At 52.3% G+C, this 27,199-nt stretch overlaps 1 protein-coding gene across 1 annotated transcript in view; it reads left to right on the top strand.

Annotated features, from left to right (window-relative positions):
* Nucleotides 1–26,644, top strand: part of LOC306773908 (uncharacterized protein) — a gene marked incomplete at both ends in the record, with an annotated part of 31,909 nt that extends 5,265 nt beyond the window's left edge. The window contains 10 exons of the mRNA XM_079263852.1: nt 467–587; nt 676–1,225; nt 3,474–3,577; nt 18,178–18,341; nt 20,488–20,512; nt 21,082–21,195; nt 21,594–21,740; nt 23,791–23,897; nt 25,819–25,939; nt 26,052–26,644. Coding sequence (XP_079119978.1) covers nt 467–587; nt 676–1,225; nt 3,474–3,577; nt 18,178–18,341; nt 20,488–20,512; nt 21,082–21,195; nt 21,594–21,740; nt 23,791–23,897; nt 25,819–25,939; nt 26,052–26,644 — 2,046 coding nt within the window. The remainder of the gene's footprint in view (nt 1–466; nt 588–675; nt 1,226–3,473; nt 3,578–18,177; nt 18,342–20,487; nt 20,513–21,081; nt 21,196–21,593; nt 21,741–23,790; nt 23,898–25,818; nt 25,940–26,051) is intronic.
* Nucleotides 26,645–27,199: the final 555 nt, after the last annotated feature.

Genomic DNA, 27,199 nt, shown 5'->3' with positions numbered 1-27,199 from the left:
CCTGGTTCTGGAGAGGATCCGTCCCTCCACCAGACCTGTTGAAGTCCTGGTTCTGGAGAGGATCCGTCCCTCCACCAGACCTGTTGAGGTCCTGGTTCTGGAGAGGATCCGTCCCTCCACCAGACCTGTTGAGGTCCTGGTTCTGGAGAGGATCCGTCCCTCCACCAGACCTGTTGAGGTCCTGGTTCTGGAGATGATCCGTCCCTCCACCATGTTTTCCACCCCTTTTCTCCACGTTTCCATGGAGACTGTTTCTAATGAGGTTTCAGCCAGCGGTAGATGGATCAGTCGAAAGTCCAGGTGCATTTCTCAGGTCCTGGTCCAGGTCTTTGCTGGATGTCTAGAGAACTGCTGATGAAGACCAGATTAGAGCAGATTCAGAGATGAAAACATGAGGACTGGATCAGGACCTTATCACAGATTAAATGAAATGTTGAGGATTGATTGTTGACGTGTTTTTGTTCAGGCGGCGCTGACGGAACACAACGCCTTCACCTGCGGCGCCATCGTCCTGTCCGACCTGTGGCTTTTAACTGCGGCTCACTGCGTTTGGCTGAAACCAGTCGCCATCTTCCACATCCTAGTGGGTAAGACGTGTCCCTTCGTCTCCTGCATTAACGTGAAACATCCACCACGACACGGTGGATGAACTTACTGAATGCTGTCCGTGTGAAGGTAAACACGACCTGAAGGAGAACGAGAAGACGGAGCAGCAGCGCCGCGTCCTCCAGGTGTTTATCCACCCTGCCTACAACACCTCCACCTATGACAGCGACCTGGCCCTGCTGAAGCTTCACCGACCCATCAAACTGGGCCGCTACGTTGTGCCTATTTGCCTACCCGCCCAAAACAGCACCTTCGCCCGGACTCTGGCCACCATCCGCCACTCCACTGTGTCCGGATGGGGCCGCCTGGTGCAGTTCGGCCCCCCTGCCAGATTCCTGCAGCGCCTGGTGCTGCCGAAGGTCCCGCTGCAGGAGTGCCGCCTCCACACCAACCTCAGCATCACCAGGAACATGCTGTGCGCCGGGCTGAAGACGGGCGGCTCGGACACCTGCCAGGGCGACAGCGGCGGCCCGCTGGTGACGCGCTACAAGAAAACCTGGTTCCTGACAGGCGTGGTGAGCTGGGGGAAGGGCTGTGCCAAGGAAAACATGTACGGCGTCTACGCCAAAGTCAGCAACTTCCTGGACTGGATCGAGAAGACAATGACGTCTGAGAGTGCGTCAGGTCAAAGTGGCGACGAGATCAAATGATATCATGCAATGGAGAAGCAGCAATAAGTGTCAGTCTGTTGCTATTTTATTACAATAAACAGCCGTTACAAGCCAAACAAACTGGTTTCCTGTCTTCCCACCACATTTACCCAACGTTTCACAATACTTGTAACATAAAAACTGTAAAAGCGTCGCATAGCAACACTTCCTCTCGCTCCAGAAATAACCAGCTTCAATAAAATAACTCTTTATCAGGTTGATTTGTGACCAGCCGCAGTGCAAAGTTCCACCTTTTGCTCTTCCTGATGCTTCTTTTCCAAAACAAGCAGGAGTGTCTGCTTTGGAAAAACAAGGTTGGTAAACTGGCTGCTGTTTCCACGACGCCACAGGACCGCTGGGATGGGTGCCATCCTTCACAGGACAGTTGCTTCTGCTTGTTTTGGAGTCCAAAAATCAGCTAGATGTCCATGTTGTCATGATGTTTCCAGCAGATTCTGATGCTACCATACGAGTTGGATGTTTGGGAGACACCGCCCCCCCACCCCCCATTTTGTGTGTTGTCTATTGTCTGAATTTGTGCTAATGCTGAGGTGTGTGGGTTTTTTTTCTTGCATCTTTATCCTTCCCTCTTTAGGTGAAGTGTAGAGATACTTCTTTTTTTCAACACCCACCCATCCTTCCTCATTTTCCACATTTATAAGGCGGTGCCGGTAAAACTGGCTGCAGGGCCTCAGCTTCAGTTCGGTTCTGTAAACTTGTCAAATGCAAATGTCGAGCTGACATTGGACGAGCTGACTTGAACCTTGAATTTCGCCTCGGAGATAAATAAAATATCTTTGATCTTGATATCTGATCTTGAACAAGGAGCTGAAATGGAGACTCATCAGACCAGCAGAATTACCTGTGAAGGATCCATCGCTTGTAGCCTTCGCTGAATGCGAAACAAAGTGCAGGTTTGTAGGGGGATTTTAAGGAGCCTTCAGTACTGGCAGTACTTTGTGGCACCACAATGTATGTAGCTGTCAAATCCTCACTTCAAAGTACACAGATCAGGAATTGGGATAGAGCCGACGTCTTCTGTCTTCTTCAGGTACTTTTTGTGGGTGGTTTCTGCATTGTCTTCCTGTTCTTCATCTTCTTCTCTGGTTTGTTCCTTTCCATGGTTGTGTGTCAGCTCAACACTGCCCATGTGGTTTCTGGTCGTTTCAATCTCTGTGTCAAGTGCAAGCGGCAACCTCCGACGGCTAAAAAATGAAAATCAAAACCTGCAGTTCCCCCTTCATCCACTAGGGGCTGCAAAACAGAGCGAATCCCCATCAACTCCCATGTTAAAAAGACCAACTTCACAGCAGAAATAAACATGTTTACAGCCTGGTACAAAAATCCATTTTAGGTTTAATAGGTCAAGTTTACCTTCATGACAACTGTGGGGGGAGTGAATTTGTTTTTTATATAACAGATACATTTATAACCAGTTTTATCTCAACATTCATCATAATGGGGGGTGTGTCCTTCTGACTGACAGGTACCTGATATTACACTACAAGAAAGCGAAGTGTAGAACTACCACAGTTTTTAGACAGCTAATAATGTGATTTAGCTTTAGCAAGCTTACTTCCGTTAGCTGGTTAGCTTCTGTTAGCGCCGGGTTAGCTCGGATAGCTCTATGCTACAGGCAGTTGGAGTTCGATAAACGTCTATCATCCACCCCCACACTCTCAGCTCCACCTCTTCGCCCATTTTTTAAATTTCTGGGAAAGAAATTTGGCGTGACGCTGCCAAGATGGTGGCAGTGCGAACCGCCCAATGAGCTTCAATTCAGCTCTTCAGAAACCTGACGTCACGGAGGCTCCGCCCATTTTTTATATACAGTCTGTGGTCAAGCGACAGATAGCTAAACTGCTTAACAACAACGTGACCTTCTACGTGGAGCATAAGTCGGATGATTAGACCTCTCATGATCATGTCATAACTAATAAATTTCAAAGTTAGATGAGATTTTTGGCTTCATTGACAAAGTTTTAATTATTTATTTTCCAGTTGCAGCTTCCAGATTAAAGAGGATTATAGATGTTTTTTTTATTTATTTGACTTTTAAAACAAGTTGGAGCAAACAGCAACTGTCTGTCAGAGTTACTGGGACGAGGATATCCAGTGCAGAGGGCAGCGGTCAGTGAGGATTTCATCACCAGGTGTCTCCATGGCAACATGTGACCAGCAGCATGATGGGAGGACGACCAGACTTTGTACCTTCAGATCAACAAAGACAAAAAGCAGCAGCTTCCTGATGATATCAACCATGTGGCTGAGAATCTTCATCACCTTCGTCCTCAGCGTCAGCAGCTGCCAGCCGGCTTCAGGTGAGGTCCATCGCCCTGCTCATCCGGTCCAGCCTCAGAGAACGCAGTTACAGGCCTGAAGATGAGTTTTCTCACATTGTCTGAGGAGTTCAGCAGCTGGCAGCTCCGCAGGCTAAATGCTAACACGCTAACTGAGAGAGTAAATAAACATCTGGCTTCAGATGTCAAAGGGAATGTTGAACTCACGGTGGCGCTACAGCCAACGCAGGAGGCCGTTTACGTCAAACTCTTCCCTTTAATCGTGCAACTGTTATAAAAGCAGAATAAACCAGCACCCATTTCAAGATGTGGACAGCCAACGTTACCATGACGACAGAAACAAAATGTCTAAAGCGGAGCCGAAAACATTTCCGAGGAAAAGTTTAATTTCTGAGACTAAAGTTTTTAAACTGGGGACAAACCGAGAAGACGGAGAGGCTGGTGAAGCTTGAACCAGGTCCACCAGCCCTAACCAACCTCTACAACCACCACTCTACCACGTGTAACCATGGAAACGCCTTTGGTCATTCTGCATGTTTCTACATCTCTGCTTCTGTCAACAGCTGCAGTTTGGTGTGAAAACCTGTTTGTGTTCTTCGTAGGCATCCATCAGCAGCGACTGATCTGCTGACGAGACGAACAAAGATCTGACTTTACCTTTAGTCTCACATCTGGTCTGGCTAGACATCCTGACATCCTGCACCGAGTCGGCCTACGCAGGTCTGTCTGGACCAGTCTGGGGCTAGACATCCTGCACTAAGTCGGCCTACACAGGTCTGTCTGGACCAGTCTGGTGCCAGACATCCTGCACTAAGTCAGCCTACGCAGGTCTGTCTGGACCGGTCTGGGGCTTGACATCCTGCACCGAGTCGGCCTACGCAGGTCTGTCTGGACCAGTCTGTGGCTCGACATCCTGCACTAAGTCCGCCTACACAGGTCTGTCTGGACCAGTCTGGGGCTCGACATCCTGCACTAAGTCAGCCTACACAGGTCTGTCTGGACCAGTCTGGTGCCAGACATCCTGCACTAAGTCGGCCTACACAGGTCTGTCTGGACCAGTCTGGTGCCAGACATCCTGCACTAAGTCGGCCTACACAGGTCTGTCTGGACCAGTCTGGTGCCAGACATTCTGCACTAAGTCGGCCTACACAGGTTTGTCTGGACCAGTCTGGTGCCAGACATTCTGCACTAAGTCGGCCTACACAGGTCTGTCTGGACCAGTCTGGTGCCAGACATTCTGCACTAAGTCGGCCTACGCAGGTCTGTCTGGACCAGTCTGGTGCCAGACATTCTGCACTAAGTCGGCCAACACAGGTCTGTCTGGACCGGTCTGGGGCTCGACATCCTGAACTAAGTCCGCCTACACAGGTCTGTCTGGACCAGTCTGGTGCCAGACATCCTGCACTAAGTCGGCCTACGCAGGTCTGTCTGGACCAGTCTGGTGCCAGACATTCTGCACTAAGTCGGCCAACACAGGTCTGTCTGGACCGGTCTGGGGCTCGACATCCTGAACTAAGTCCGCCTACACAGGTCTGTCTGGACCAGTCTGGTGCCAGACATCCTGCACCGAGTCGGCCTACGCAGGTCTGTCTGGACCAGTCTGGGGCTCGACATCCTGCACTAAGTCCGCCTACACAGGTCTGTCTGGACCAGTCTGGTGCCAGACATCCTGCACCGAGTCGGCCTACGCAGGTCTGTCTGGACCGGTCTGGGGCTCGACATCCTGCACTAAGTCCGCCTACGCAGGTCTGTCTGGACCAGTCTGGTGCCAGACATCCTGCACCGAGTCGGCCTACGCAGGTCTGTCTGGACCAGTCTGGGGCTCGACATCCTGCACTAAGTCAGCCTACGCAGGTCTGTCTGGACCAGTCTGGGGCTCGACATCCTGCACTAAGTCAGCCTACACAGGTCTGTCTGGACCGGTCTGGGGCTCGACATCCTGCACTGAGTCGGCCTACGCAGGTCTGTCTGGACCGGTCTGGGGCTCGACATCCTGCACCGAGTCGGCCTACGCAGGTCTGTCTGGACCAGTCTGTGGCTCGACATCCTGCACCAAGTCCGCCTACACAGGTCTGTCTGGACCAGTCTGGGGCTCGACATCCTGCACTAAGTCCACCTACACAGGTCTGTCTGGACCAGTCTGGTGCCAGACATCCTGCACTAAGTCAGCCTACGCAGGTCTGTCTGGACCAGTCTGGTGCCAGACATCCTGCACTAAGTCGGCCTACGCAGGTCTGTCTGGACCAGTCTGGTGCCAGACATCCTGCACTAAGTCGGCCTACGCAGGTCTGTCTGGACCAGTCTGGTGCCAGACATCCTGCACTAAGTCCACCTACGCAGGTCTGTCTGAACCAGTCTGGTGCCAGACATTCTGCACTAAGTCGGCCTACACAGGTCTGTCTGGACCAGTCTGGTGCCAGACATCCTGCACTGAGTCGGCCTACGCAGGTCTGTCTGGACCAGTCTGGTGCCAGACATCCTGCACTCAGTTGGCCTACGCAGGTCTGTCTGGACCAGTCTGGGGCTTGACATCCTGCACTAAGTCGGCCTACACAGGTCTGTCTGGACCAGTCTGGTGCCAGACATTCTGCAGTAAGTCGGCCTACACAGGTCTGTCTGGACCAGTCTGGTGCCAGACATCCTGCACTAAGTCCACCTACACAGGTCTGTCTGGACCAGTTTGGGGTTCGACATCCTGCACTAAGTCCACCTACACAGGTCTGTCTGGACCAGTTTGGGGCTCGACATCCTGCACTAAGTCCACCTACACAGGTCTGTCTGGACCAGTCTGGTGCCAGACATCCTGCACTAAGTCCACCTACGCAGGTCTGTCTGGACCGGTCTGGTGCCAGACATCCTGCACTAAGTCCACCTACACAGGTCTGTCTGGACCAGTCTGGTGCCAGACATTCTGCAGTAAGTCGGCCTACGCAGGTCTGTCTGGACCGGTCTGGGGCTCGACATCCTGCACTGAGTCGGCCTACGCAGGTCTGTCTGGACCGGTCTGGGGCTCGACATCCTGCATTAAGTCGGCCTACACAGGTCTGTCTGGACCAGTCTGGTGCCAGACATCCTGCACTGAGTCGGCCTACGCAGGTCTGTCTGGACCAGTCTGGTGCCAGACATCCTGCACTCAGTCGGCCTACGCAGGTCTGTCTGGACCAGTCTGGGGCTTGACATCCTGCACTAAGTCGGCCTACACAGGTCTGTCTGGACCAGTCTGGTGCCAGACATTCTGCAGTAAGTCGGCCTACACAGGTCTGTCTGGACCAGTCTGGTGCCAGACATCCTGCACTAAGTCCACCTACGCAGGTCTGTCTGGACCGGTCTGGTGCCAGACATCCTGCACTAAGTCCACCTACACAGGTCTGTCTGGACCAGTCTGGTGCCAGACATCCTGCACTAAGTCGGCCTACGCAGGTCTGTCTGGACCAGTCTAGGGCTCGACATCCTGCACTAAGTCCGCCTACACAGGTCTGTCTGGACCAGTCTGGTACCAGACATCCTGCACTGAGTCGGCCTACACAGGTCTGTCTGGACCGGTCTGGGGCTCGACATCCTGCACCGAGTCGGCCTACGCAGGTATGTCTGGACCAGTCTGTGGCTCGACATCCTGCACTAAGTCCGCCTACACAGGTCTGTCTGGACCAGTCTGGGGCTCGACATCCTGCACTAAGTCCACCTACACAGGTCTGTCTGGACCAGTCTGGTGCCAGACATCCTGCACTAAGTCAGCCTACACAGGTCTGTCTGGACCAGTCTGGTGCCAGACATCCTGCACTAAGTCGGCCTACGCAGGTCTGTCTGGACCAGTCTGGTGCCAGACATCCTGCACCGAGTCGGCCTACGCAGGTCTGTCTGGACCAGTCTGGTGCCAGACATCCTGCACTAAGTCGGCCTACGCAGGTCTGTCTGGACCAGTCTGGTGCCAGACATCCTGCACTAAGTCGGCCTACGCAGGTCTGTCTGGACCAGTCTGGTGCTCGACATCCTGCACTAAGTCGGCCTACGCAGGTCTGTCTGGACCAGTCTGGTGCCAGACATCCTGCACTAAGTCCACCTACGCAGGTCTCTCTGAACCAGTCTGGTGCCAGACATTCTGCACTAAGTCGGCCTACACAGGTCTGTCTGGACCAGTCTGGTGCCAGACATTCTGCAGTAAGTCGGCCTACGCAGGTCTGTCTGGACCAGTCTGGTGCCAGACATTCTGCAGTAAGTCGGCCTACGCAGGTCTGTCTGGACCAGTCTGGTGCCAGACATTCTGCAGTAAGTCGGCCTACGCAGGTCTGTCTGGACCAGTCTGGTGCCAGACATTCTGCAGTAAGTCGGCCTACGCAGGTCTGTCTGGACCAGTTTGGGGCTCGACATCCTGAACTAAGTCCACCTACACAGGTCTGTCTGGACCAGTTTGGGGCTCAACATCCTGCACTAAGTCCACCTACACAGGTCTGTCTGGACCAGTCTGGTGCCAGACATCCTGCACTAAGTCCACCTACGCAGGTCTGTCTGGACCGGTCTGGTGCCAGACATCCTGCACTAAGTCCACCTACACAGGTCTGTCTGGACCAGTCTGGTGCCAGACATTCTGCACTAAGTCGGCCTACACAGGTCTGTCTGGACCAGTCTGGTGCCAGACATTCTGCACTAAGTCGGCCTACACAGGTCTGTCTGGACCAGTCTGGTGCCAGACATCCTGCACTAAGTCCACCTACGCAGGTCTGTCTGGACCAGTCTGGTGCCAGACATCCTGCACTAAGTCAGCCAACACAGGTCTGTCTGGACCGGTCTGGGGCTCGACATCCTGCACTGAGTCGGCCTACGCAGGTCTGTCTGGACCGGTCTGGGGCTCGACATCCTGCACTAAGTCGGCCTACACAGGTCTGTCTGGATCAGTCTGGTGCCAGACATCCTGCACTAAGTCAGCCTACGCAGGTCTGTCTGGACCAGTCTGGTGCCAGACATCCTGCACTAAGTCCACCTACGCAGGTCTGTCTGGACCAGTCTGGGGCTCGACATTCTGCACTAAGTCGGCCTACGCAGGTCTGTCTGGACCGGTCTGGTGCCAGACATCCTGCACTAAGTCGGCCTACGCAGGTCTGTCTGGACCAGTCTGGGGCTCGACATTCTGCACTAAGTCGGCCTACGCAGGTCTGTCTGGACCAGTCTGGGGCTCGACATTCTGCACTAAGTCGGCCTACACAGGTCTGTCTGGACCAGTCTGGTGCCAGACATCCTGCACTGAGTCGGCCTACGCAGGTCTGTCTGGACCAGTCTGGTGCCAGACATCCTGCACTAAGTCGGCCTACACAGGTCTGTCTGGACCAGTCTGGGGCTTGACATCCTGCACTAAGTCAGCCTACACAGGTCTGTCTGGACCAGTCTGGTGCCAGACATCCTGCACTAAGTCCACCTACGCAGGTCTGTCTGAACCAGTCTGGTGCCAGACATTCTACACTAAGTCGGCCTACACAGGTCTGTCTGGACCAGTCTGGTGCCAGACATCCTGCACTAAGTCCACCTACACAGGTCTGTCTGGACCAGTTTGGGGCTCGACATCCTGCACTAAGTCTACCTACACAGGCCTGTCTGGACCAGTTTGGGGCTCGACATCCTGCACTAAGTCCACCTACACAGGTCTGTCTGGACCAGTCTGGTGCCAGACATCCTGCACTAAGTCCACCTACGCAGGTCTGTCTGGACCGGTCTGGTGCCAGACATTCTGCAGTAAATCGACCTACACAGGTCTGTCTGGACCAGTCTGGTGCCAGACATTCTGCAGTAAGTCGACCTACACAGGTTTGTCTGGACCAGTCTGGTGCCAGACATCCTGCACTAAGTCCGCCTACACAGGTCTGTCTGGACCAGTCTGGGGCTCGACATCCTGCACTAAGTCGGCCTACGCAGGTCTGTCTGGACCGGTCTGGGGCTCGACATCCTTCACTGAGTCGGCCTACGCAGGTCTGTCTGGACCAGTCTGGTGCCAGACATCCTGCACTAAGTCCACCTACGCAGGTCTGTCTGGACCAGTCTGGGGCTCGACATTCTGCACTAAGTCGGCCTACGCAGGTCTGTCTGGACCAGTCTGGTGCCAGACATCCTGCACTGAGTCGGCCTACGCAGGTCTGTCTGGACCAGTCTGGTGCCAGACATTCTGCACTAAGTCGGCCAACACAGGTCTGTCTGGACCGGTCTGGGGCTCGACATCCTGCACTAAGTCCGCCTACACAGGTCTGTCTGGACCAGTCTGGTGCCAGACATCCTGCACTCAGTCGGCCTACGCAGGTCTGTCTGGACCAGTCTGGGGCTCGACATCCTGCACTAAGTCAGCCTACGCAGGTCTGTCTGGACCAGTCTGGGGCTCGACATCCTGCACTAAGTCAGCCTACACAGGTCTGTCTGGACCGGTCTGGGGCTCGACATCCTGCACTGAGTCGGCCTACGCAGGTCTGTCTGGACCGGTCTGGGGCTCGACATCCTGCACCGAGTCGGACTACGCAGGTCTGTCTGGACCAGTCTGTGGCTCGACATCCTGCACCAAGTCCGCCTACACAGGTCTGTCTGGACCAGTCTGGGGCTCGACATCCTGCACTAAGTCCACCTACACAGGTCTGTCTGGACCAGTCTGGTGCCAGACATCCTGCACTAAGTCAGCCTACGCAGGTCTGTCTGGACCAGTCTGGTGCCAGACATCCTGCACTAAGTCGGCCTACACAGGTCTGTCTGGACCAGTCTGGTGCCAGACATCCTGCACTAAGTCGGCCTACGCAGGTCTGTCTGGACCAGTCTGGTGCCAGACATCCTGCACTAAGTCCACCTACGCAGGTCTGTCTGAACCAGTCTGGTGCCAGACATTCTGCACTAAGTCGGCCTACACAGGTCTGTCTGGACCAGTCTGGTGCCAGACATCCTGCACTGAGTCGGCCTACGCAGGTCTGTCTGGACCAGTCTGGTGCCAGACATCCTGCACTCAGTTGGCCTACGCAGGTCTGTCTGGACCAGTCTGGGGCTTGACATCCTGCACTAAGTCGGCCTACACAGGTCTGTCTGGACCAGTCTGGTGCCAGACATTCTGCAGTAAGTCGGCCTACACAGGTCTGTCTGGACCAGTCTGGTGCCAGACATCCTGCACTAAGTCCACCTACGCAGGTCTGTCTGAACCAGTCTGGTGCCAGACATTCTGCACTAAGTCGGCCTACACAGGTCTGTCTGGACCAGTCTGGTGCCAGACATCCTGCACTAAGTCCACCTACACAGGTCTGTCTGGACCAGTTTGGGGTTCGAGATCCTGCACTAAGTCCACCTACACAGGTCTGTCTGGACCAGTTTGGGGCTCGACATCCTGCACTAAGTCCACCTACACAGGTCTGTCTGGACCAGTCTGGTGCCAGACATCCTGCACTAAGTCCACCTACGCAGGTCTGTCTGGACCGGTCTGGTGCCAGACATCCTGCACTAAGTCCACCTACACAGGTCTGTCTGGACCAGTCTGGTGCCAGACATTCTGCAGTAAGTCGGCCTACGCAGGTCTGTCTGGACCGGTCTGGGGCTCGACATCCTGCACTGAGTCGGCCTACGCAGGTCTGTCTGGACCGGTCTGGGGCTCGACATCCTGCATTAAGTCGGCCTACACAGGTCTGTCTGGATCAGTCTGGTGCCAGACATCCTGCACTAAGTCAGCCTACGCAGGTCTGTCTGGACCAGTCTGGGGCTCGACATTCTGCACTAAGTCGGCCTACGCAGGTCTGTCTGGACCAGTCTGGTGCCAGACATCCTGCACTGAGTCGGCCTACGCAGGTCTGTCTGGACCAGTCTGGTGCCAGACATCCTGCACTCAGTCGGCCTACGCAGGTCTGTCTGGACCAGTCTGGGGCTTGACATCCTGCACTAAGTCGGCCTACACAGGTCTGTCTGGACCAGTCTGGTGCCAGACATTCTGCAGTAAGTCGGCCTACACAGGTCTGTCTGGACCAGTCTGGTGCCAGACATCCTGCACTAAGTCCACCTACGCAGGTCTGTCTGGACCGGTCTGGTGCCAGACATCCTGCACTAAGTCCACCTACACAGGTCTGTCTGGACCAGTCTGGTGCCAGACATCCTGCACTAAGTCGGCCTACGCAGGTCTGTCTGGACCAGTCTAGGGCTCGACATCCTGCACTAAGTCCGCCTACACAGGTCTGTCTGGACCAGTCTGGTACCAGACATCCTGCACTGAGTCGGCCTACGCAGGTCTGTCTGGACCAGTTTGGGGCTCGACATCCTGCACTAAGTCCGCCTACACAGGTCTGTCTGGACCAGTCTGGTACCAGACATCCTGCACTGAGTCGGCCTACGCAGGTCTGTCTGGACCGGTCTGGGGCTCGACATCCTGCACCGAGTCGGCCTACGCAGGTATGTCTGGACCAGTCTGTGGCTCGACATCCTGCACTAAGTCCGCCTACACAGGTCTGTCTGGACCAGTCTGGGGCTCGACATCCTGCACTAAGTCCACCTACACAGGTCTGTCTGGACCAGTCTGGTGCCAGACATCCTGCACTAAGTCAGCCTACACAGGTCTGTCTGGACCAGTCTGGTGCCAGACATCCTGCACTAAGTCGGCCTACGCAGGTCTGTCTGGACCAGTCTGGTGCCAGACATCCTGCACCGAGTCGGCCTACGCAGGTCTGTCTGGACCAGTCTGGTGCCAGACATCCTGCACTAAGTCGGCCTACGCAGGTCTGTCTGGACCAGTCTGGTGCCAGACATCCTGCACTAAGTCGGCCTACGCAGGTCTGTCTGGACCAGTCTGGTGCCAGACATCCTGCACTAAGTCGGCCTACGCAGGTCTGTCTGGACCAGTCTGGTGCCAGACATCCTGCACTAAGTCCACCTACGCAGGTCTCTCTGAACCAGTCTGGTGCCAGACATTCTGCACTAAGTCGGCCTACACAGGTCTGTCTGGACCAGTCTGGTGCCAGATATCCTGCACTAAGTCAGCCTACGCAGGTCTGTCTGGACCAGTCTGGTGCCAGACATTCTGCAGTAAGTCGGCCTACACAGGTCTGTCTGGACCAGTCTGGTGCCAGACATCCTGCACTAAGTCCGCCTACGCAGGTCTGTCTGGACCAGTTTGGGGCTCGACATCCTGCACTAAGTCCACCTACACAGGTCTGTCTGGACCAGTTTGGGGCTCAACATCCTGCACTAAGTCCACCTACACAGGTCTGTCTGGACCAGTCTGGTGCCAGACATCCTGCACTAAGTCCACCTACGCAGGTCTGTCTGGACCGGTCTGGTGCCAGACATCCTGCACTAAGTCCACCTACACAGGTCTGTCTGGACCAGTCTGGTGCCAGACATTCTGCACTAAGTCGGCCTACACAGGTCTGTCTGGACCAGTCTGGTGCCAGACATTCTGCACTAAGTCGGCCTACACAGGTCTGTCTGGACCAGTCTGGTGCCAGACATTCTGCACTAAGTCGGCCTACGCAGGTCTGTCTGGACCGGTCTGGTGCCAGACATCCTGCACTAAGTCGGCCTACGCAGGTCTGTCTGGACCAGTCTGGGGCTCGACATTCTGCACTAAGTCGGCCTACGCAGGTCTGTCTGGACCAGTCTGGGGCTCGACATTCTGCACTAAGTCGGCCTACACAGGTCTGTCTGGACCAGTCTGGTGCCAGACATCCTGCACTAAGTCGGCCTACGCAGGTCTGTCTGGACCAGTCTGGGGCTTGACATCCTGCACTAAGTCGGCCTACACAGGTCTGTCTGGACCAGTCTGGTGCCAGACATCCTGCACTAAGTCCACCTACGCAGGTCTGTCTGAACCAGTCTGGTGCCAGACATTCTACACTAAGTCGGCCTACACAGGTCTGTCTGGACCAGTCTGGTGCCAGACATCCTGCACTAAGTCCACCTACACAGGTCTGTCTGGACCAGTTTGGGGCTCGACATCCTGCACTAAGTCCACCTACACAGGCCTGTCTGGACCAGTTTGGGGCTCGACATCCTGCACTAAGTCCACCTACACAGGTCTGTCTGGACCAGTCTGGTGCCAGACATCCTGCACTAAGTCCACCTACGCAGGTCTGTCTGGACCGGTCTGGTGCCAGACATTCTGCAGTAAATCGACCTACACAGGTCTGTCTGGACCAGTCTGGTGCCAGACATTCTGCAGTAAGTCGACCTACACAGGTCTGTCTGGACCAGTCTGGTGCCAGACATCCTGCACTAAGTCCACCTACACAGGTCTGTCTGGACCAGTCTGGGGCTCGACATCCTGCACTAAGTCGGCCTACGCAGGTCTGTCTGGACCAGTCTGGTGCCAGACATCCTGCACTGAGTCGGCCTACGCAGGTCTGTCTGGACCAGTCTGGTGCCAGACATTCTGCACTAAGTCGGCCAACACAGGTCTGTCTGGACCGGTCTGGGGCTCGACATCCTTCACTAAGTCGGCCTACGCAGGTCTGTCTGGACCAGTCTGGTGCCAGACATCCTGCACTAAGTCCACCTACGCAGGTCTGTCTGGACCAGTCTGGGGCTCGACATTCTGCACTAAGTCGGCCTACGCAGGTCTGTCTGGACCAGTCTGGTGCCAGACATCCTGCACTGAGTCGGCCTACGCAGGTCTGTCTGGACCAGTCTGGTGCCAGACATTCTGCACTAAGTCGGCCAACACAGGTCTGTCTGGACCGGTCTGGGGCTTGACATCCTGCACTAAGTCCGCCTACACAGGTCTGTCTGGACAAGTCTGGTGCCAGACATCCTGCACCGAGTCGGCCTACGCAGGTCTGTCTGGACCAGTCTGGGGCTCGACATCCTGCACTAAGTCAGCCTACGCAGGTCTGTCTGGACCAGTCTGGGGCTCGACATCCTGCACTAAGTCAGCCTACACAGGTCTGTCTGGACCGGTCTGGGGCTCGACATCCTGCACTGAGTCGGCCTACGCAGGTCTGTCTGGACCGGTCTGGGGCTCGACATCCTGCACCGAGTCGGCCTACGCAGGTCTGTCTGGACCAGTCTGTGGCTCGACATCCTGCACCAGTCTGTGGCTCGACATCCTGCACCAAGTCCGCCTACACAGGTCTGTCTGGACCAGTCTGGGGCTCGACATCCTGCACTAAGTCCACCTACACAGGTCTGTCTGGACCAGTCTGGTGCCAGACATCCTGCACTAAGTCAGCCTACGCAGGTCTGTCTGGACCAGTCTGGTGCCAGACATCCTGCACTAAGTCGGCCTACACAGGTCTGTCTGGACCAGTCTGGTGCCAGACATCCTGCACTAAGTCGGCCTACGCAGGTCTGTCTGGACCAGTCTGGTGCCAGACATCCTGCACTAAGTCCACCTACGCAGGTCTGTCTGAACCAGTCTGGTGCCAGACATTCTGCACTAAGTCGGCCTACACAGGTCTGTCTGGACCAGTCTGGTGCCAGACATCCTGCACTGAGTCGGCCTACGCAGGTCTGTCTGGACCAGTCTGGTGCCAGACATCCTGCACTCAGTTGGCCTACGCAGGTCTGTCTGGACCAGTCTGGGGCTTGACATCCTGCACTAAGTCGGCCTACACAGGTCTGTCTGGACCAGTCTGGTGCCAGACATTCTGCACTAAGTCGGCCTACACAGGTCTGTCTGGACCAGTCTGGTGCCAGACATCCTGCACTAAGTCCACCTACGCAGGTCTGTCTGAACCAGTCTGGTGCCAGACATTCTGCACTAAGTCGGCCTACACAGGTCTGTCTGGACCAGTCTGGTGCCAGACATCCTGCACTAAGTCCACCTACACAGGTCTGTCTGGACCAGTTTGGGGTTCGACATCCTGCACTAAGTCCACCTACACAGGTCTGTCTGGACCAGTTTGGGGCTCGACATCCTGCACTAAGTCCACCTACACAGGTCTGTCTGGACCAGTCTGGTGCCAGACATCCTGCACTAAGTCCACCTACGCAGGTCTGTCTGGACCGGTCTGGTGCCAGACATCCTGCACTAAGTCCACCTACACAGGTCTGTCTGGACCAGTCTGGTGCCAGACATTCTGCAGTAAGTCGGCCTACGCAGGTCTGTCTGGACCGGTCTGGGGCTCGACATCCTGCACTGAGTCGGCCTACGCAGGTCTGTCTGGACCGGTCTGGGGCTCGACATCCTGCATTAAGTCGGCCTACACAGGTCTGTCTGGATCAGTCTGGTGCCAGACATCCTGCACTAAGTCAGCCTACGCAGGTCTGTCTGGACCAGTCTGGGGCTCGACATTCTGCACTAAGTCGGCCTACGCAGGTCTGTCTGGACCAGTCTGGTGCCAGACATCCTGCACTGAGTCGGCCTACGCAGGTCTGTCTGGACCAGTCTGGTGCCAGACATCCTGCACTCAGTCGGCCTACGCAGGTCTGTCTGGACCAGTCTGGGGCTTGACATCCTGCACTAAGTCGGCCTACACAGGTCTGTCTGGACCAGTCTGGTGCCAGACATTCTGCAGTAAGTCGGCCTACACAGGTCTGTCTGGACCAGTCTGGTGCCAGACATCCTGCACTAAGTCCACCTACGCAGGTCTGTCTGGACCGGTCTGGTGCCAGACATCCTGCACTAAGTCCACCTACACAGGTCTGTCTGGACCAGTCTGGTGCCAGACATCCTGCACTAAGTCGGCCTACGCAGGTCTGTCTGGACCAGTCTAGGGCTCGACATCCTGCACTAAGTCCGCCTACACAGGTCTGTCTGGACCAGTCTGGTACCAGACATCCTGCACTGAGTCGGCCTACGCAGGTCTGTCTGGACCGGTCTGGGGCTCGACATCCTGCACCGAGTCGGCCTACGCAGGTATGTCTGGACCAGTCTGTGGCTCGACATCCTGCACTAAGTCCGCCTACACAGGTCTGTCTGGACCAGTCTGGGGCTCGACATCCTGCACTAAGTCCACCTACACAGGTCTGTCTGGACCAGTCTGGTGCCAGACATCCTGCACTAAGTCAGCCTACACAGGTCTGTCTGGACCAGTCTGGTGCCAGACATCCTGCACTAAGTCGGCCTACGCAGGTCTGTCTGGACCAGTCTGGTGCCAGACATCCTGCACCGAGTCGGCCTACGCAGGTCTGTCTGGACCAGTCTGGTGCCAGACATCCTGCACTAAGTCGGCCTACGCAGGTCTGTCTGGACCAGTCTGGTGCCAGACATCCTGCACTAAGTCGGCCTACGCAGGTCTGTCTGGACCAGTCTGGTGCTCGACATCCTGCACTAAGTCGGCCTACGCAGGTCTGTCTGGACCAGTCTGGTGCCAGACATCCTGCACTAAGTCCACCTACGCAGGTCTCTCTGAACCAGTCTGGTGCCAGACATTCTGCACTAAGTCGGCCTACACAGGTCTGTCTGGACCAGTCTGGTGCCAGACATCCTGCACTAAGTCAGCCTACGCAGGTCTGTCTGGACCAGTCTGGTGCCAGACATTCTGCAGTAAGTCGGCCTACACAGGTCTGTCTGGACCAGTCTGGTGCCAGACATCCTGCACTAAGTCCGCCTACGCAGGTCTGTCTGGACCAGTTTGGGGCTCGACATCCTGCACTAAGTCCACCTACACAGGTCTGTCTGGACCAGTTTGGGGCTCAACATCCTGCACTAAGTCCACCTACACAGGTCTGTCTGGACCAGTCTGGTGCCAGACATCCTGCACTAAGTCCACCTACGCAGGTCTGTCTGGACCGGTCTGGTGCCAGACATCCTGCACTAAGTCCACCTACACAGGTCTGTCTGGACCAGTCTGGTGCCAGACATTCTGCACTAAGTCGGCCTACACAGGTCTGTCTGGACCAGTCTGGTGCCAGACATTCTGCACTAAGTCGGCCTACACAGGTCTGTCTGGACCAGTCTGGTGCCAGACATCCTGCACTAAGTCCACCTACGCAGGTCTGTCTGGACCAGTCTGGTGCCAGACATTCTGCACTAAGTCAGCCAACACAGGTCTGTCTGGACCGGTCTGGGGCTCGACATCCTGCACTGAGTCGGCCTACGCAGGTCTGTCTGGACCAGTCTGGTGACAGACATTCTGCACTAAGTCAGCCTACACAGGTCTGTCTGGACCAGTCTGGGGCTCGACATCCTGCACTGAGCCGGCCTACGCAGGTCTGTCTGGACCGGTCTGGGGCTCGACATCCTGCACTAAGTCCACCTACACAGGTCTGTCTGGACCGGTCTGGTGCCAGACATTCTGCACTAAGTCCACCTACACAGGTCTGTCTGGACCAGTTTGGGGCTCGACATCCTGCACTAAGTCCACCTACACAGGTCTGTCTGGAACGGTCTGGTGCCAGACATTCTGCACTAAGTCGGCCTACACAGGTCTGTCTGGACCAGTTTGGGCTGAGCTGCGTTCATGCAGCGCCTCAAGGCGGAAGTCGGAGATGAAGCTGGTTGAGTCTGACTTGGTGAATCTACTTGTCGAGCATCTTTCCGGATACCCTACAGGTGTAACAGGAAGTAGACACATGATCGGATCTTAAAACAACAGATTGGGAGGATATCTGAGTTACTCTGGATTTTTCTTTGGTCCAGTTTCGCGATGCCCACTATGGGGTCCCTCATCCTGTAGGATGTAATCCACCTTTATTCCGTCTGAGCATCAGCACAGTCCTGACTTACTCCTCTCCTCCATGTCCAACAGTTTTTCTGGATCCACATCAGGCCCATGGAGTCCTGGTCCGGACCCGGAGGTATAACTCGGGCTGGTTTGAGGAGCTGCAGAGGGGAGATCTGAAGAGGGAGTGTGTGGAGGAGCGATGCAGCTATGAGGAGGCCCGGGAGGTGTTTGAGCACACGGAGCTCACGGTAGTCCATCTTTATTTATATGATTCTTTACTTTCGCATTCTGGAAAATCTAACAGCTGCAAGTAAACGAGCGAAGACTTGCTGGGTTGTAGGGAACCAGAAGATATTTAATGTCTGATTAACAAATAAAGCAGGATGTCATCAGCATAATGAGGAAATGTATGTCCTGCTTCCTGATGGTGAATCTACGGACAGAACAAGCAGCAGCTACTGGTGGTAACTTCAGATTCAGTTTTACTTGTACAGCAAATTTAAGACAACCTGTTCACCAGAATTAAAATCAAAAGTACAAATACTAATAATAACTAGAAAAATTGTGGTAATTACATAACAGAAACTGTGAATATGATATATATGATTATATTTACACATATTGCTCAAAGAAATAAAGGGAACACTAAAGTAACACGTTGTAGATCTGAATGAATGAAATATTTTGATTAAATACTTTGTTCTTTCCGTGGCTGAATGTTCTGACAACAAAAATCAGACAAAAATGATCAATGAAATCAAACATATCAACCCATGGAGGTCTGGATTTGGAGTTCTACTCCAAATGAAAGTGGAAAAACACACTACAGGCTGATCCAACTCTGATGTAATGTCCTTTAAACAATACAAAATGAGGCTCAGTAGTGTGTGTGGCCTCCGCGTGCCTGTATGACCTCCGTACTACGCCTGGGCATGCTCCTGATGAGGCGGTGGATGTTCTCCTGAGGGATCTCCTCCCAGACCTGGACTAAAGCATCCGCCAACTCCTGGACAGTCTGTGGTGCAACTTGGCGTTGGTGGATGGAGCGAGACATGATGTCCCAGATGTGCTCAGCTGGATTCAGGTCTGGGGAACGGGCGGGCCGGTCCATAACATCAATGCCTTGGTGTTGCAGGAACTGCTGACACACTCCAGCCACATGAGGTCTAGCATTGTCTTGCATTAGGAGGAACCCAGGGCCAACCGCACCAGCATATGGTCCCACAAGGGGTCTGAGGATCTCATCTCGGTACCTAATGGCAGTCAGGCTACCTCTGGCGAGCACATGGAGGGCTGTGCGGCCCTCCAAAGAAATGCCCCCCCACACCATTACTGACCCACTGCCAAACCGGTCCTGCTGGAGGATGTTGCAGGCAGCAGAACGTTCTCCACGGCGTCTCCAGACTCCGTCACGTCTGTCCCATGTGCTCAGTGTGAACCTGCTTCCATCTGTGAAGAGCACAGGGCGCCAGTGGAGAATTTACCAATCTTGGTGTTCTCTGGCAAACGCCAAACGTCCTGCACGGTGTTGGGCTGGAAGCACAACCCCCACCTGTGGACGTCGGGCCCTCATACCACCCTCATGGAGTCTGTTTCTGACTGTTGGAGCAGACACATGCACATCTGTGGCCTGCTGGAGCTCATTCTGCAGGGCTCTGGCAGTGCTCCTCCTGGTCCTCCTTGCACAAAGAAGGAGGTAGCGGTCCTGCTGCTGGGTTGTTGCCCTCCCACGGCCTCCTCCATGTCTCCTGATGTACTGGCCTGTCTCCTGGTAGTGCCTCCATGCTCTGGACACTACGCTGACAGACACAGCAAACCTTCTTGCCACAGCTGGCATTGATGTGCCATCCTGGATGAGCTGCACTACCTGAGCCACTTGTGTGGGTTGTAGACTCCGTCTCATGCTACCACTAGAGTGAAAGCACCGCCAGCATTCAGACCAAAACATCAGCCAGAAAGCACCGGAACTGAGAAGTGGTCTGTGGTCACCACCTGCAGAACCACTCCTTTATTGGGTGTGTGTCTTGCCAGTTGCCTATAATTTCTACCTGTTGTCTATTCCATTTGCACAACAGCAGGTGGAACTGATTGTCAGTCAGTGTTGCTTCCTAAGTGGACAGTTCCATTTCCCAGAAGTCTGGTTGACTTGGAGTTACAGTGTGTTGTTTAAGTATATATATATATATATATATATATATATATATATATGTGTGTGTGTGTGTGTGTGTGTGTGTGTGTGTGTGTGTTGTTTAAGTATATATATATATATATATATATGTGTGTGTGTATATATATATATATATATATATATATATATATATATATATATATATATATGTGTGTGTGTGTGTGTTAAACTCAAGTCTAAAGCTGAATGTCTGTGTGTTTCTGCAGAATGAGTTCTGGAAGATTTACTCTGGTAAGAAACATTTTTTTTAATTTATCAAAAAACATTTTTTTCATGTTTAATTTTTATGAATAATTGCAGATGACCTGAAACATCAGGAACATTTATATAAACTCATAATCCACTTTATCATCTCCACCTGCTGAACTTCCTGTTCATACAGACATCTGATCAGCCAATCACACGGCAGCATGTAGTCATGTAGATGTGATGAAGACGACCTGCTGAAGGTCAAACACAGCATCAGAAGAAAGGAGATTTAAAGTTAATCATTTTACTGGGATTTTCACCCACAAACATCTGTAGGGTTTACATAGAAGATCTGAAGAGAAAACATCCAGCAGTTGTCTGGACATGATGGAAACACTGGTCATTAATCATCCAACCCAGGTCAGTCAATCATGTCAGTATGGAGTGAAATCTGTGAGGATTAAGGCAGTTCTGGGTCCAAGTGGGTCCAAGTCGGTACTAAAGGTGGACTTGATAACATGGGTTTAGCACCACAGAAAATATGACAGCAGCCGTTGTGCTGAGAATCACCAGCACCACCGTTAAATCCTCTTCATGTGTTTCTGGTGCAGCACCGGACCACTGTAAGTCCAGTCCCTGTCAGAACGGAGGCACCTGCCTGTCCGAGGTGACGTCCTACACCTGCCTATGCCTGCCTGAGTTCAGAGGACTCACCTGCGAGTTCGGTGAGTTCAAGTTCAGCTCGTCAGCACTGACATGGACACTGCAAATACTGCGTTTACATAAAGGAGCTAAATCCCGCTGTAAATCCTCGCGTGTTAGCATGTGGAACTCGCAGATGAAAGAACAAACAGGATCATCTGTAAGCAGATTGTTTTACATTCTTCATAATATTTATATTAAATCATTTCAGAATGAGGCTTTTATATTTGTATAGTTTATTTACTTTTCAAAGCAGCCTTTGTTACACTGATGCTAAAATCCGATCTTCATCTAAAGGGATCAAATTATTCCCGAACAAAGCTTTGCTGCACAACGGACCACAGGAACTGTTAGCCATCTGTTCTCTTGCAGCTGTTCTCATGACAAATACACATTAATAATGGCTGGTTTGGTATTTTAGTCTACAAGAGCCAGTCGGACAGTTGTCTGCTGCAGAACGGAGACTGCGAACATTTCTGCGAGGAAGACGCATTTGGACGACGGCTGTCGTGCTCGTGTGCAGACGGCTATGTTCTCAGCACCGATGAACGGAGCTGTGTCACTAAAGGTTTGTTGAGTCTTCATGTCTTTGGTGATGTCTCTTCTGTTGGGACTTCCGATGTGTTTGATTTGGGATACAAGGCACCGAACACGTCTCAGAGTCTCTACGGGCAACAACAGTAACGTCCGCGTCTCTCAAAGGCACCGCAGCTTTAAGACGTTAGCATCGTTAGCATCTAAAGGTGTTACATAATCAGCTGAGCCAGAAGGCAAAGCTCTCGATTTACCAGTCGATCTACGTTCCTACCCTAACCAATGGTCATGAGCTGTGGGTCGTGACCAAAAGAACAAGATCTCGTATACAGGCGGCTGAAATGAGTTTCCTCCGCAGGGTGGCCGGGCTCTCCCTTAGAGATAGGGTGAGGAGCTCGGTCATCCGGGAGGAGATCAGAGTAGAGCCGCTGCTCCTCCGCATCGGGAGGAACCAGTTGAGGTGGCTCGGGTATCTGGTCAGGATGCCTCCTGGACCTCTCTGGTGAGGTGTTCCAGGCACGTCCCTCTGGGAGGAGACCCTGGGGAAGACCCAGGAGGGATTATATCTCTCAGCTGGCCTGGGAACGCTTTAGGGTCCCCCCCGTAGAGTTGGCAAATATGGCCGGGGAGAGGGAAGGGTGGGCTTCCCTGCTTAGGCTGCTGCCCCCACGACCCGACCCCAGATAAGCAGCAGAAGATGGATGGATGGATGGATTTAGGGTAACAATCCAACTTACACCATTGCGTAGGACTGGAACTCATGCGTAAACCGGGGACCAGCAGTATCTGCCTCCTGTAGGCATCTGTGTAAACCTGTTGGTATAGACAGAATATCCCAGGAAACAATCAGTACTGAGGAGAATTTGCCTTCGACGCTTGGCCATGTTGCTCGTTTTTCTACATGTTTGCTTGTTAGAATATAGCATTTCAACCAAGTGCTGTTTGGTTTTAAAACTCTAAAAACCAAACAAAATAAAAATGTGGGTTCATCACTACCCTCCAAAACGGGTCAGAAATGCTGGTGGTGGCAAACATGAGCCTGCTTTACTGGAACGTCTTCCAGGCGTCAATATCTTGTCTTGTGTGTTTATCTGAATACAGGTTAGAAAGTTGTTTCTGTTTTTATTTACGTTTGACACGACATCCCAGCTTCATAGGAACTACGGTTGTAGTTTAATGTAATTTTATCTTAATCTGGAGATGCATTTTAAAGAAATCTTGCGATCGTTTGTGATGAAGCCCAGTGGTAGACTGGAGACCTTTCCAGTGTTCCAGTGTGTTGCTGCTGGGATAAACTGGGATTGGCTCCTACATTGGAGTAAGCCAGTACGGAAATGGGTTTGGGTCTGGATTACTTGGGTTCAAGTCCCAGCAGTGCCAAAACCCTCAACCCTCCACAACTGCTTCCTCAGGACCAAAACATGGCAGCTCACTGCTGTCCGGTACGTCTGGAGATGCGTCAAATGACTTTCCTAATTGGAATTATTGAAGGAAAAATGACCATGTTTTATAAATATGTGGGAATAGTAGCCATCCATCCATTATCCTAACCATTTAGTGCAATGAAAAGTCACAGGGAAGCTGGAGCCTATCCCAGTAGTCTTTAGGCGAAAGGCAGGGTACACCCTGGACAGCTCACTAGTCCATCGCAGGGCCACACAGACACAAACGACCACACACACTCACAGGGGCAATTTAGAGTAACCAGTTAACCTAACCTTGGATGGTGGGAGAGTACCCAGAGAGAACCCACGCATACATAAGAAGAACATGCAGAAAGTCCAAGCCAAGGATCAAACCAGGGACCTTCTTGCTGTGGCTTCACAGCCACCGCGCCAGGAATAGTAGTGTTTCTTAGTATTTACAGGAGCATAAATGTGCATATCGTCAGCATAGAAATAATAATTGGTTTGGTCGTTCCAGTAGGGACCTTTGAGGGACGGCATGTTTTAAACTGGGATTATACCGTACAAATGTTACATCCTCGTCATTATTCTGTAACAATAAATAATCTTTAATTAAAAACAGCTGAAGTGATGTAGAAAAAAGCCCTTAAACACATTGCATCTGCTTTCTTGCTCCAGAGGCAATAGCTTGCGGCATGGTTCCTGTACTACAGGGAGAACAGAAAGATGAGAACCTGAGAATCGTGGGAGGAACCGAGTGCCCAAAAGGTGAATGCCCCTGGCAGGTAGGTGGAAAAGGGGCACAGTTCACCCATATGGGATGCTGTTTTTACACTCATATATTATTAACCTGCAGTCCAGAAGGTCAACCTGAGTGCACAGATCAATGACGGTGCTGTGGACGGGTTCTGTATGTGTTTCCTCAACAGTGGAAAAACCGGACATTATCAGATCCGGATTTTCCTTTCTGTCATCAGAACTCTTTTTCCTAACGCACCAAGCCGTTTGACCATTTTCCTCACCGCTCACAGGGAAGCTGGAGTCCATCACCTGGACTGGGTGCCAGTCCGTCTGCTCTACTGGTTCATGGCATTTAGGTGGATCAAACACGATCCACAAATGAATCCAGAATGTTTCTTCATGTATGAAAGCTTTAAGGGGCTTCCTCACTTCAAGTGTTTTGTAAAGTCGCTGCTAAATGACTGAATTTAGTAGGAAATAAATTATTTAAGCTCTGAAACTCAGGATCGCAGGTGACATCGCGACAACGACTACCGCTATGTGTCCTTTCCAAGTGAACGTAACTCCGACCATAACTGTTCTGGTTCATCGACAGCATGTGTGTAAACAGTCATCTTCATCATCGTTTACTCATCATCAGACCAGATCGAACTGACCGGCTTTTGATACGTCGGCACGTTATGTCGTGGTTTACTCAACGCTGCTGGTCGATTCTGTTTCAATAAACAGTTTGATGAAGGAAACACCCTCACATAACTTTACTGAGACGTTCTACATTTCAGTTGATTTTTATCAGTTTTATGATTAATAGAAGCAACATTTCTACAATGTTGACAAACTACAGCTGCAGTTTGCAGGTGTTTGCATTTAACAGTGTTATAAGCCAAAGCCTCGCACAGACGAGATGATGCCAGGTAGCGTTGTTTCCGGGTTTTCCACTTCCTGTGACGGATTTTCCAACAACTCCCTTTTTTCTCGTCATGATTCCCTGTAAAACTGTTTGCCAGGAATGGAAATGGTTTCCATCTCCTCCTCCTTGCATTCATATCACACCATCTTTACCTGACATAAACTGGTCATGTGACCCCATAAGTCACGTCTGGTGACGCGTAAATGTGAAAATATGTGTTTCCATTATACTTGGTGATATACTGGAAAAACCACCTCATGACAGCGTTAAAGCTTTGCAGACTTACGTGGGAGGTTTTTCTACATTTAAGTGTTCTTTAGAATGATTTTTTTTTTTCTGGGCGTCATGGAAACGCAACTAATGTAGCATCATTTCCATTTTCTGTGACTTATTGTCACAAACTGTGATTTCCTGCCGACTGGAACCCATTCATACGGAAACCAACAGCGATGATCCTCGAGCTGATTCATTATGTCCAGATAACAGAATAAATCATCTTTTCACCTCACAATAACAGTTTAATTGTTTTCAGACGCTAAACAAACAAAAGCCGTTGCCACAAAGCGAAGAGAACAACGTGCCTGCATCAGCTTACTGGTTCTAATTCTGACAATTACCAGTTAAACTGTTCCTAGCGGCTCATTCTCAGACTCATCTCACGATAACAGTAATGTAACCTGTAAAAAGAGCGTCATAGTCTCCAGATGAAAGCTTAACCTTCATCACACTGCATAAAAAATGACATTTTTTTCCTTATAAAACTGCATTATTTTTCACAAACAGAAATAAATCACGCCTACCAGTTTCAAAAGCAACACAACTCGATAGTCCTGCTCTGTCCCCCTTTGCATCTTTTACTTGGTCCGCGTACCGGTTAGTATCGCGGACGATATTCATGTGCCGGCTGCTGTTGGGCGCTTTCAACAATCGGCCAGATGAATGCGAACTTGGAGCCTTCAGCTTCGCTCTCTGATAAAAACCTGTGAAAATGTGAAGAAGCTGTTGTGGAAATGTGGGAAATGGCGCCTCACACACTTCTGGTGTCTTGTCTGAAGGTTTTGCTGGTGTATAAAGGCAAAGGTTTCTGCGGAGGAGTGATTTACAAACCGACGTGGATCATCACAGCGTCCCACTGCCTGGAAAACGCCGACACACGCTTCCTTAAGGTCATCGCAGGTATGAAGCTGCTGGTTAGGGTTAGGGTGATGGCGGTCCATCCTAACAGGAGCTCGTCCAGTTTCTGGCTTGATGTTGTAAAATGTGGATTTTGCTTCTCATGTCGTCTCAGGCAAGCACAACACGGCGGTGAATGAATCCACGGAGCAGTCCATCCAGGTGGCGGAGATCATCATGCATGAAAAGTACCAGATTAGCACCACCGACAACGACATCGCCCTCCTCCGCCTGGCGTCTCCCATCATTTACACGCCGTACGCCGTGCCCATCTGCTTGCCAACGCGACATCTGGCCGAGCGCGAGCTGTGGGCGGTTAGCTTGCACACGGTGAGCGGCTGGGGGAGGCGAAGTGAGAACGGGCCCACCTCCAACCTCCTCAGGCGTACGAAGGTGCCACGGATACGAACGCAGACCTGCATAGAGGAAAGCGGCGTTCCGCTCACGGAGAACATGTTCTGCGCCGGATACCTGGACGGTCGGACGGACTCGTGTAAAGGCGACAGCGGCGGGCCGCTGGTGACCAGCTACAAGAAGACGACATTCCTGCTGGGGATAGTCAGCTGGGGGAAGGGCTGTGCCCGTCCGGGCAACTACGGCATCTACACCCGGGTGTCCAACTACCTGGACTGGATCCAGAACCGAACCGCAGCTCTGGATCCGTCACAAAACAGCTCGGAAGCTTTGGTCCACAACCTGACCACCTGATGCGCCGCCAGTACCAGCCGACATTTCCCAGATGTGACAAAATTCAACTTTAAGTCTTTAATGGAAATAATTTTCATGTAACATGTTCAGGTTGATGATTATTATCTTTTTAAATGTTTCTGTTGTAAAAATGAGTAAATAAAACTATCAGCTGGGGTTGTGACGCGTTGATTACAAAGACGCTAAAGTGCATTAACGGTTCCATCAAACCAAAAAAATACAACGACAAAAAGAGAAACCACTGGTGTAAAAAAAAAGAAAGTACAATTACATTTTAAATCAATTATAACAATGATTAAATAAAGATGACGAAAAACAATCCATATAATAGAGTTTAAAAAAACAAACAAACAAAACATCCAGTTTGTCAGACATCAAGGGGTTTATCTTTTCCAGAAGTATTTTGCTAAACTCGGTCACATGACCACACACGTGTCCCATGAGGACACGGCCACATTCAGGAAGGCTTTCCTTGTTCGTCCCATTTCTGACCAGAAACCACATCCAGGCCGATGACAACATCTGGAGCATCTGCAGCGTTGCAACCACAGACTG

The sequence above is a fragment of the Telmatherina bonti genome (assembly GCF_933228915.1).
Source record: "Telmatherina bonti genome assembly, chromosome: 24".
Classification (NCBI taxonomy): Eukaryota; Metazoa; Chordata; class Actinopteri; order Atheriniformes; family Telmatherinidae; genus Telmatherina; species Telmatherina bonti.
This window is presented reverse-complemented; position numbering and strand designations above follow the sequence as displayed.